The sequence below is a fragment of the Gymnodraco acuticeps genome, unplaced genomic scaffold, assembly GCF_902827175.1.
Source record: "Gymnodraco acuticeps unplaced genomic scaffold, fGymAcu1.1, whole genome shotgun sequence".
Taxonomy (NCBI): domain Eukaryota; kingdom Metazoa; phylum Chordata; class Actinopteri; order Perciformes; family Bathydraconidae; genus Gymnodraco; species Gymnodraco acuticeps.
This window is the reverse complement of record NW_022990249.1, coordinates 1-11496: the sequence shown is the minus strand read 5'-3', so window position 1 is coordinate 11496 and position 11496 is coordinate 1. Positions and strand designations below refer to the sequence as shown.

The 11496-nt window shown below is 49.3% G+C and overlaps 1 protein-coding gene across 1 annotated transcript; it reads left to right on the top strand.

Moving 5' to 3' along the window:
• Positions 1-3422: 3422 nt before the first annotated feature.
• On the top strand, positions 3423-6237 carry LOC117548991. Its single transcript, XM_034220527.1, has 2 exons — positions 3423-5678; positions 5752-6237. Exons 1-2 carry the CDS (start codon positions 3762-3764, stop codon positions 6079-6081), a joined length of 2247 nt encoding a protein of 748 aa, XP_034076418.1. The 5' UTR covers positions 3423-3761; the 3' UTR covers positions 6082-6237.
• Positions 6238-11496: the final 5259 nt, after the last annotated feature.

The following is an 11496-nucleotide window of genomic DNA, read 5'->3' as shown; positions in this document are numbered from 1 at the left end:
CTCCAGCGCGGTGTGGCGGCCTCGCCCTGGCCGCCCACCGTGCGCCCTCCGGGGTACCTACTCTCATGCCCCCTCCCACCACGGGTCTGCTGTGTATCAGCGAATTTGACCCACCATTGGATGGCCTCTGCCGACCCGGCCTAGTGTCTGTGGTCTGGTGGTTGGTTCCTCCGAACTGTGGGTTCGACTCTGATGGCCGGGAGCGTGTGCTGCGTGGGAGGGGTAACCCTGCGTGTCCGGATACATTTTATCCACCCAGACCCGGCTCGAAAACTCGGAACTCGGAACTCGGACTCCAGCGCGGTGTGGCGGCCTCGCCCTGGCCGCCCACCGTGCGCCCTCCGGGGTACCTACTCTCATGCCCCCCTCCCACCACGGGTCTGCTGTGTATCAGCGAATTTGACCCACCATTGGAGGGCCTCTGCCGACCCGGCCTAGTGTCTGTGGTCTGGTGGTTGGTTCCTCCGAACTGTGGGTTCGACTCTGATGGCCGGGAGCGTGTGCTGCGTGGGAGGGGTAACCCTGCGTGTCCGGATACATTTTATCCACCCAGACCCGGCTCGAAAACTCGGAACTCGGAACTCGGACTCCAGCGCGGTGTGGCGGCCTCGCCCTGGCCGCCCACCGTGCGCCCTCCGGGGTACCTACTCTCATGGCCCCCTCCCACCACGGGTCTGCTGTGTATCAGCGAATTTGACCCACCATTGGAGGGCAACCCTGCGTGTCCGGATACATTTTATCCACCCAGACCCGGCTCGAAAACTCGACTCTGATGCCTTTCCGAACCGAAGCGTTACAGAGCCGAATCCTCAGGGGTCCCATTTTGCATGAATGATGGAAATAAACACAGACAGCTATTTTACAGGACTTGATTGGTAGGTGTATTTTCACTGCTTTTTGGAAATACACCAAATGTGTTTGAAGAAGCTCATTAATGCCCATGTGATGTTGTCCAGAACATTACGGAGCTTCATTTAACCACATATATTACCAGGGGAACTGTACTGGAACCTCCCCACCTCTGCCGGGGCACTAAGTAAGGTCTTACTTGGATGTCCTTATGTGTTTAGTTAAAGTGCTGTGAATAAGGCCGACTATGGTCAGAGTGCTGTGAATAAGTCCGACTATGGAGTCCGATGTGCGGACTGTAAAGCACCGCAAAATAGACCCCCTTATATATAACCAGGGCCATGAGAACATCCGGTACAGGAGGGTGGGTGCTGCTGCTGTGAATAAGTCCGACTATGGAGTCCGATGTGCGGACTGTAAAGCACCGCAAAATAGACCCCCTTATATATAACCAGGGCCATGAGAACATCCGGTACAGGAGGGTGGGTGCTGCTGCTGTGAATAAGTCCGACTATGGAGTCCGATGTGCGGACTGTAAAGCACCGCAAAATAGACCCCCTTATATATAACCAGGGCCATGAGAACATCCGGTACAGGAGGGTGGGTGCTGCTGCTGTGAATAAGTCCGACTATGGAGTCCGATGTGCGGACTGTAAAGCACCGCAAAATAGACCCCCTTATATATAACCAGGGCCATGATAACATCCGGTACAGGAGGGTGGGTGATGCTGCTGTGAATAAGTCCGACTATGGAGTCCGATGTGCGGACTGTAAAGCACCGCAAAATAGACCCCCTTATATATAACCAGGGCCATGATAACATCCGGTACAGGAGGGTGGGTGCTGCTGCTGTGAATAAGTCCGACTATGGAGTCCGATGTGCGGACTGTAAAGCACCGCAAAATAGACCCCCTTATATATAACCAGGGCCATGAGAACATCCGGTACAGGAGGGTGGGTGCTGCTGCTGTGAATAAGTCCGACTATGGAGTCCGATGTGCGGACTGTAAAGCACCGCAAAATAGACCCCCTTATATATAACCAGGGCCATGGGAACATCCGGTACAGGAGGGTGGGTGCTGCTGCTGTGAATAAGTCCGACTATGGAGTCCGATGTGCGGACTGTAAAGCACCGCAAAATAGACCCCCTTATATATAACCAGGGGCATGAGAACATCCGGTACAGGAGGGTGGGTGCTGCTGCTGTGAATAAGTCCGACTATGGAGTCCGATGTGCGGACTGTAAAGCACCGCAAAATAGACCCCCTTATATATAACCAGGGCCATGAGAACATCCGGTACAGGAGGGTGGGTGCTGCTGCTGTGAATAAGTCCGACTATGGAGTCCGATGTGCGGACTGTAAAGCACCGCAAAATAGACCCCCTTATATATAACCAGGGGCACGAGTTTCTTGAGGGTGTAATCATCTGGGTTTAGTCCGTGGGGGAGTGCTTAAGTTCGGGGGCCCGGGGTCCCAAGGTGCTCGAGGTTATGGAAGTACTTATGTCAGGGAGATATGCTGGAGGTCTGTAGTCCGTGTTTTGGGGCTCTGTGAGCGGCCAATAAAATGAAGTTCCTGTCCATTTCATGTACATTTCCTCGTGTCCATTTCATGTACATTTCCTCGTGTCCATTTCATGTACATTTCCTCGTGTCCATTTCATGTACATTTGATGGGGGATTCACATGTGGATGAAATTGACCCAATTCCCGGAGGATCCGGGCCGAATTTGGGAGCTCATATGCGGCCTGCCGTGCACCCCCACCCGTGGAAAGCAAAAAAAAGTAAATAAAACGGTCAATTATATCTTAAATTCATCAAAAACTACGTTTTTAAAAATTCTCGAAAAACGGCTAAGTGCCAACGGGTGAGGGGGGCAACCCTTTGGCGCTTCGGGCGGAAGCCCCGGAGACATTTCCACTGACCCGTTGCACTTTTCAACGGAGAGGGGAATTGAGACCTCCCCTCCTCCGTTAACAATTTTCATTCAACTTTTCCAAGCTACCTTCTGCACGAAATCGGAAACCCGGTTTTTGAGAGCACTTAGAAAAAAACGGGCTATTTCTGATGATGGGGAAATCATGGAGGAATGCGTCCGATGCGTGAGCACTTTGGATCGGATACAATTGTTGCATGAATGACCCCCATCATGGTTCTTACCAAACTTTAAGTATTGATTCCTCTGGAGGAATTCAAGGGGAGTTACCACGGAATAACGAGACACTATTTCCGGATTCATTTTATCCATTTTCACCCCTTTTCTGCGGTTCTTCCAAAAGTTAACTTGAACTTTTTCTGACTCTGGAGGAATGTAGTGTGAGTTGTCAGGGGACTCTACCCGCCTTATGATGCACTATTTTCGGATTCATTTTATCCATTTTCACCCCTTTTCTGCGGTTCTTCCAAAAGTTAACTTGAACTTTTTCTGACTCTGGAGGAATGTAGTGTGAGTTGTCAGGGGACTCTACCCGCCTTATGATGCACTATTTTCGGATACATTTTATCCATTTCACCGCTTTTCTACGGTTCTCCAAAAAGTTAACTTTGACTTTTTCTGACTCTGGAGGAATGTATGGTGAGTTGTCAGGGGACTCTACCCGCCTTATGAGGCACTATTTCCGGATACATTTTATCCATTTTCACCGCTTGTCTACAGTTCTTTCCAAAAGTTAACTTTAACTTTGTCTGACTCTGGAGGAATGCAAGGGGAGTATAAATTGGACTCTTCTTGCCGTTTGTCTTGTCAAAATTGAGGGGTGTGTTTGAGGGGAGGGCCTTGGTCCTCTCTTTTCTCCCTCCCCGAGACCAGCTTGTGCTCCCGCTGTAAAAGGCAAATGCGCGGGTACCCACTGCCACTCACCCTGAGCCTGGCTCCCGAGCAGGGCGTTCTCCCCGGCAACCCGCCAGCAGATGAAAAACACCCACCTCTCCGCCTCTTCCGAGGGACGAGGGAACCGCGCGGGGGGGTCTGCTGGAGGCTCATGCCGGGTGCTCCGTCCTGCGTTTCACCGGGACCCGGCTCGAACACTCGGAACTCTGACTCCAGCGCGGTGTGGCGGCCTCGCCCTGACCGTCCACCGTGCGCCCTCCGGGTACCCGATTCCTCTGCCTCCTCCGGGGGCAGGTGCGATGGGTTCAATGCTTTCTTCCCCCGGGACGGAGCGCCCGGAAGGTACTGTTATCCCCACGTTGTCGTACCCAAAACTGTCTTGTGAAAATGTGAATGAAAAGCCCATATGCACTCTGTGTTCGAACACATTTAAATACGATATGCCTCCAAAGTGTCCGCTGTGCAAGAAGCCCTACCTAGCTCTGAGTAAGCACCTGAAAAACACGCACCGTGTGTACAACACCAAGGAGAGGAGCATCATTCTATCAATTGCAAATGGAAGGATCAATATAAGGTGCCATGCCTGTATTATTGTCGGATGCGAATATCACGGTACCAGACTTGACCGCCATCTAATCAAAGATCACAGAGAGCTATCCCCGGAGGAGGTACGTGTGGCCCTTCGTAAGATCAAGAAAAAAGTAGCAATGGATAAGCTACAGGCTCTCCGGCAAAGTATCCCTGCTATAGAAATGAGAACCGCTGTGGATGATGTATTTGATACAGATGAGGACGTTCTGGGACACCCTCCAGCCCTCTCCCCACATACGGTCTGTGAAAACCAGTACTGTCGGGAAACAAGTGCTGAGAGGGACATTCTTTTGAATGAGGTGAGGACCCTGCGCTACAAGCTGCAGAAGCAACTAAATACAAATCAACCGAGGGCCGAGACACACACTGAGTTTATTGAAGATGAATCAGTGGCTGTAGCTTCCTGCAGCACGACCACGGCTGAACAATCGGTCCCTCCCCATTTCTCCCCCGGGTCCTCTGGAAAGGGACGCGGGAATACAATGCGGAAGATCAAGCTACCTGGACTCATGGAGGAGTACATCAAAGCTTACGGGGAACATCTCAATGGAATCGACCCTACGCCAAAGCAGAGAGAAAATACAATTTCAAGGGTCAGCCGTATCAAAACATTCATCCTGTATATGATACACGATCGTACACTCATGTGCAATTGGCTGTTCCTTAGAGATGTGAAAAGGATCCGTTCCTGGCCCCAAAGCTTAATGGATTCTGGGAAGAAAGTCACAACGGCTGCCTTTTACCTGAAAAATGTGGCACATTTTGTGAATTACATGTGTGACGCACCATGTCCGTGGACCCGGATAAATCGACAAGATTTGCGCTATATCACGCAAGAGGTGAAGTCCGGCCTGCGGTCCCTGAAGCGAAAGGTAGTGGTACACCAAATGGCTGTGAAGCGGAACAAAATAGACAATCTGCCATGCCAGGCAGACCTTTTGTCCTGCATGACTGCTGCTAAGAGGCGCATTCCAGAACTTCTTGAACAGATGGCAATCAATCCAACCAACGCAACACGTTACTTGCTTTATGGGTACATCACTCTCAATTGGAGCTGCCTCTACGGTCATCGCCCGGGTGTGTACGCCAACCTCACTAATGCTGAATTCATAGATGCGGGAAAACGGGGGAATGAATATGGCTATTTAATTCACGTCAAAGAACACAAGACGGCCAATGCGTTTGGGGAAGCGCAATTGCACCTGTCAAAACAGGAGTTCGATTGGATGAAGAGGTGGATGGAGATAAAACAAACCTTACCCTGTAGGCATAGCCAATTCTTCCTGTTCACAGAGGGGAGAGGACCCTCACAAAATTTAAGCCGCGACTTGAGAATGGCATGGAAAGATGTTGGGCTTCAAGGTACCATCACGTTCACAGAGCTCCGCACTGCCCTCGCTGACAATGTAAGTAGAATATAACATATTGTCTGGTTGCATCCCGCATGACACAAGTTACATCCACTAATTTTTTTTTCAGGCCAAGAAGTTCCATGAACCGGTGAACCGTAAAAAGCTATCCGACTTTATGTGCCACAATACGCATACTGCTGACAGGTTTTATGCATTCATGCCGGACATAAAGGAGGCTGCGGAGATACGCAACATGTTTACTGACTCATTGGTTGCAGCAGCTAAATCTGGAGCAGAAGCAGCGGTTCAAGCAGGAGCTGAAGCTGAAGAATCATCCTCAGAAATAGACATTTGCTCAGGGGACACAAGCAGCTCTGATGAGGCCCTTAGCACCGTTATATACAATGACACCACAGAATTGTCGTCTTCCACAGACGAGGAATTAAATCGGGATTAAAGGAATAGTCAACAGTCGAGGAGAATGGAAGTGGACCAAAATGTACAGAGTTTAGACATTCACGTGTGCAAATACCTGTATGTTAATGTTTCTATGTTCTATGTTGTATTTATGTGTTTAAATAAAGTCATTTTACCACAAAACATAATTGTGAAACTCCTTCAAGGTCCCCAGGGGCATGTGGTTCTGGTGGGTGAGTTTAGTCCGAGTGAGGATGGCTCAAGTGTGGGAGGATGTGTAAGGCAGACGAGGGTAAAACAAGTTAAAGTGTGAACCTCCAGCAGGGCAGGTGGTGCTGCTGTGAATAAGTCCGACTATGGATGCCGATGTGCGGACGGTAAAGCACCGCAAAATACACCACCTTTAAGTATTACCAGGGCCATGAGAACATCCTCCACAGGAGGGTGGGTGGTGCTGCTGCTGTGAATAAGTCCGACTATGGAGTCTGATGGGCGGACTGTAAAGCACCGCAAAATAGACCCCCTTATAGATTACCAGTGCCATGAGAACATCCTCCACAGGAGGGTGGGTGGTGCTGCTGTGAATAAGTCCGACTATGGAGTCTGATGGTCGGACTGTAAAGCACCGCAAAATAGACCCCCTTATAGATTACCAGTGCCATGAGAACATCCTCCACAGGAGGGTGGGTGGTGCTGCTGTGAATAAGTCCGACTATGGAGTCTGATGGGCGGACTGTAAAGCACCGCAAAATAGACCCCCTTATAGATTACCAGGGCTATGAGAACATCCTCCATAGGAGGGTGGGTGCTGCTGCTGTGAATAAGTCCGACTATGGAGTCTGATGGGCGGACTGTAAAGCACCGCAAAATAGACCCCCTTATAGATTACCAGGGCCATGAGAACATCCTCCACAGGAGGGTGGGTGGTGCTGTGAATAAGTCCGACTATGGAGTCTGATGGGCGGACTGTAAAGCACCGCAAAATAGACCCCCTTATAGATTACCAGGGCTATGAGAACATCCTCCATAGGAGGGTGGGTGCTGCTGCTGTGAATAAGTCCGACTATGGAGTCTGATGGTCGGACTGTAAAGCACCGCAAAATAGACCCCCTTATAGGTTACCAGGGGCACGAGTTTCTTGAGGGTGAAATCATCTGGGTTTAGTCCGTGGGGGAGTGCTTAAGTTCGGGGGCCCGGGGTCCCAAGGTGCGCGAGGTTATGGAAGTACTTATGTCAGGTATATATGCTGGAGGTCTGTAGTCCGTGTTTTGGGTCTCTGTGAGGGGCCAAAGTGAGGTGGTTTTCCCGGTGTATGTCATGGAAGTCTGAGATAGCCTGTTTGCCCATGTCAAATCTTATTATGAGGCACTATTTCGGGATCCATTTTCACCATTTTAACCCCTTTCTTTGGTTCTTCCAACAGTTAACTTATACTTATTTAGCCTGTGGAGGAATGCAAGGGTAGTTATCAGGGGACTCTACCTGCATTATGAGGCACTATTTCGGGATCCATTTGATCCATTTTAATCCCTTTATCTGGTTCTTCCAACAGTTAACTTGTACTTATTTAGCCTGTGGAGGAATGCAAGGGTAGTTATCAGGGGACTCTACCTGCATTATGAGGCACTATTTCGGGATCCATTTGATCCATTTTAATCCCTTTCTCTGGTTCTTCCAACAGTTAACTTGTACTTATTTAGCCTGTGGAGGAATGCAAGGGTAGTTATCAGGGGACTCTACCTGCATTATGAGGCACTATTTCGGGATCCATTTGACCCATTTTAATTGTAAACTGAATTAAAACAGTCCCCACGCCCTTTGAAACTAATCTACCCACGTTTAGCATGCTATTTTCGGTTACAAATGGTATCTTATCACCATTGGTGTGCCTGTATTTAACAACAAAAAGCTTACAGCACCGGGTATTCCCAGGCGGTCTCCCATCCAAGTACTGACCCGGCCCGACCCTGCTTAGCTTCCGAGATCGGACGAGATCGGGCGCGCTTTTTTTTTTTTAATCTTTTTTATTGTAACAAAAATACAATTTTACATCTATTTTCATGTTATATTTGTCCTCATACTTCTCTCACACAGTTTTTCATTGTCCTTCACATTTCTCTTGTCTTCATCCTGACATCAGGCCGCATTTTTCACATACATTATATTTGGAAACCCACTTCCATTCACTCCACAAAGTTATACACCAGTTTTCCCTTTTCTACCTCAATCAATTTGCACCCCTCCACATAGTCATTTATGAATCCCACTGTCCATTCTCCACCTTACCCCGTGTCTCCTTAATAGCCAATGTTTTCATTTGTATCCAATATTCCTCCCAATCATCCTCATCTTCCTCCATTCTCTTCCCAAATCTCCTTCTTATGAGTACCAGCTTATATTTATCTTCCTCACTATCTATCCATTCACCATTTCCCCTCATCACCCCTATGTTTACTCCCACAATTTCCATTCCATCTGCTCTGCTCATACTGCTCGCTCTCTCTCTAACTTCCCTTCTATTCACTCTCTCTCCCCTTTCCTTCCTCTCACTCCCTCCCTTCCCCCTCTCCTCTGACTCCACCTTTTCAACCTTTCTCTCCTCTTTTCCCTTCTCATCCTCATCTTCGCTGATATCCTCTATCCCCAACATCTCCACCTCATTCCCACCTCCTCCTCTTTCTCCCTCCTTTTCATTCCCTTTCATCCTCTTTATATCTTTCCTCCCAACCTTTGTTTTCTCTTTCTCACCATTTCCACCCCCCACACTATTTACACCATTGCACCCACACACAGACCCTTCATCAACACTACCACCATCACCTTCATCATCATCATCACTTTCGCAATCACCATCCCCCCCCTCATCAACATCACCCAAACCACTGTCCACACCACCCTCACCCTTCCCAACACCCTCACTTCCCTCCTCTCGCTGTCTTTTCCCCCCTGTTACCTCTTCTCCACCCACATCACCCCCATCATTCCCACACACAGACCCTTCATCAACACCACCACCATCACCTTCATCATCCTCACTTTTCCCATCATTATCACCATCACTTACCCCCTCTCGTTTTCTTTTTCTTTCCGCTTCACCCTCTCCGCCCACATCCTCACCCTCTTCCATCCTCCCCTCGTCACTTTTTCCCCCACCTTCAGGCTCCAACCCACCCTCTCCACCCCCCTTTTTAGGGGGGGGGGGAGGGGGCTGAGAATTGGGGCCTTCCGGGGGGGGGAATGACTCCTCTTCCCCCTCTGCTCCCTTTTGGGGCCCTTGCTCCCTCCCTTCTCTCCTCTCCCTCCCCATCCCACAGTTCCTCGCAAGATGCCCCGACCCCCTACACCTATGGCATATAATAGCCGGGCACTCTCTATAAATGTGCCCCGGCCTGAGGCAGAACCTACAAACCTGGCTCTGCCTGTCATGCCTCACGTTAACATATTCAATACCCTCCACCCCTTCAAATTTTGTTGAGTAGGGGAGGGATTTCACCTCCTCCCCAAACTCCACCCTCAAAAATCTCGTGCCATCCACCACCCTTGTCCCCGGCAACATCCTCCTTATAATTTGGGACGCCGGTTTCACCCCCCACTGTGACAGCTTATCAAAAATCACCTTATCCCCCAAATAAACCGGCATGTACATAAATGACACCACTGCTTCCTTTTTCCCTAATTCCCGTGCATCCACCTTCACCCCCCTCACCCTTAACCCTTCCAACAATCTTCCCTTTCCCTCTTGTGTATGCATCGTTAATTCAAACACCCTTTCCCCTTTTACCCTACATCCCAAAACTCTCCCACACATTTCTTGCACCCCCACCATTAGTTCCATCATTGAAATTTTGATTTCCCCCCTTTCCACAGTAGCTTCAAGAGTCCACTCTGCTTTATATTCCACACCTCCTTCATCGCTCTCACTTCCCTCTTTCCCCGTTTCCTTTTTTCTTTCTTTCTTTTCATCTCTTTCATTCTCTTCATTCTTTCCTTCTTTCTTTTCCCCTATTTCTCTTTCAGTATTCTTCTCTTTTTTCTCTCTCTTCTTCTTCTCTCCCCCTTCCTTCTCTTGGCTTTCTCCACCCGTCGTTTCCTTCTCTCCCGAGACGCCTTCTCCTTCATCACCTCCTGTTGCCGCCATATCGCTCACCTCTTCCTCTACTGCTACTGCAGCAGCGGCGGGGCCGGAGTTTACACTCCCCCACTCCCCACTTCCTCCTTCTTTTCCCTCCTTCTGAAGTGTCTTCTCCTTCTTTGTTCCACTCTTCCCATCAGCTTTCACCTTTCGTTTCTCATCCACTTTCATCTCCTCCTCCACCATCAAAGCATAGTCATCCTCTTTTCTCATTCTCCTCAATTTTACAGACATCTCCATTTTTCCTGTACCCTCCTCCTCCTTCTTCTTCTCCTTATTTCTTCCACTCTTTCGATTAGTTTTCACCATTATTTCCAGCTTCTCTTTTCCTCCGCTCTGCCCCTCCCCCTCCTTAGCAGGCATAGCTGCACTCACGGTTTAAGAACCCGTATTTCTTTACTTATTGTTCCTTATTTTCCGCTCACAATGTCCCCCCCCGTCAGCAAAGCTGATTAGGGGGGGTTTTATCCGGAAAAAAGTTCGTGTAATGTCTTTACACCCCCCTTTTTCCCCGGTTTTCTCCACCAAACAATTCGCTTTTCCCCCTCCTCCAACTCACGGTTTCTGAATGTCCGTAATTCCTCTTTTCCTCTCCAATCCTCCAGTTCAGAACTTCCCCCCCGACAGTAATCCTGTTCAGGGGTATTCTTGCCGAAAAAATTACCGTCAAAAAGCACTTTAATCCATTATTTAGTTGCCTTTTCCCTCCGTCCAAACATTCCGTCCTCTGCTTCCTGCATTGGCCTTCACAGCGCCCCTAGTGTCTCAGGGTGGTATGGCCGTAAGCAAAGAGTTTGGCGGGATAATGGCTTATTAGAGCAGAGATAATCTGTAGTTTGGGTGCTGAAAGGCGGACTGCCAAACCTCCATGTCGATACCCAGCAGCAGCAGCAGCAGCAGCAGCAGCAGCAGCAGCAGCAGCAGCTGTGTGTTCTGCAGGGGTCCCCAGGCCTGCCTGTCTCCCCCTCTCCAGCACCTGGGAGCTCTCCGGGGCCCTGTAGAGGCCTTTTCAGGCTTCTCTCTGCACCCTTTTCCCCCCTACACAAATGACTTTTAAATGGATACTTTTGGATGTAAATGGTCCACTGTGTCGTGGCTATGGGTCTCTGAAACAATCAGGCACACTGTTAGCAGAGTTTAATCCGATTTGTAGCACTCTTTTCCCCGCAGAAACTAGTTTAAATCACCGTTGTCACTATTGTGGGGATGTAGGAATGTACCTGTGTGTGTGTGTGTGTTGCGGAGCTTACCTGCACGTTAAATCCATTGATTTGCCTTTTCAAAGGGTGTTTTCGACTGTTTTAAAAACAGCTTTCTGCCCTG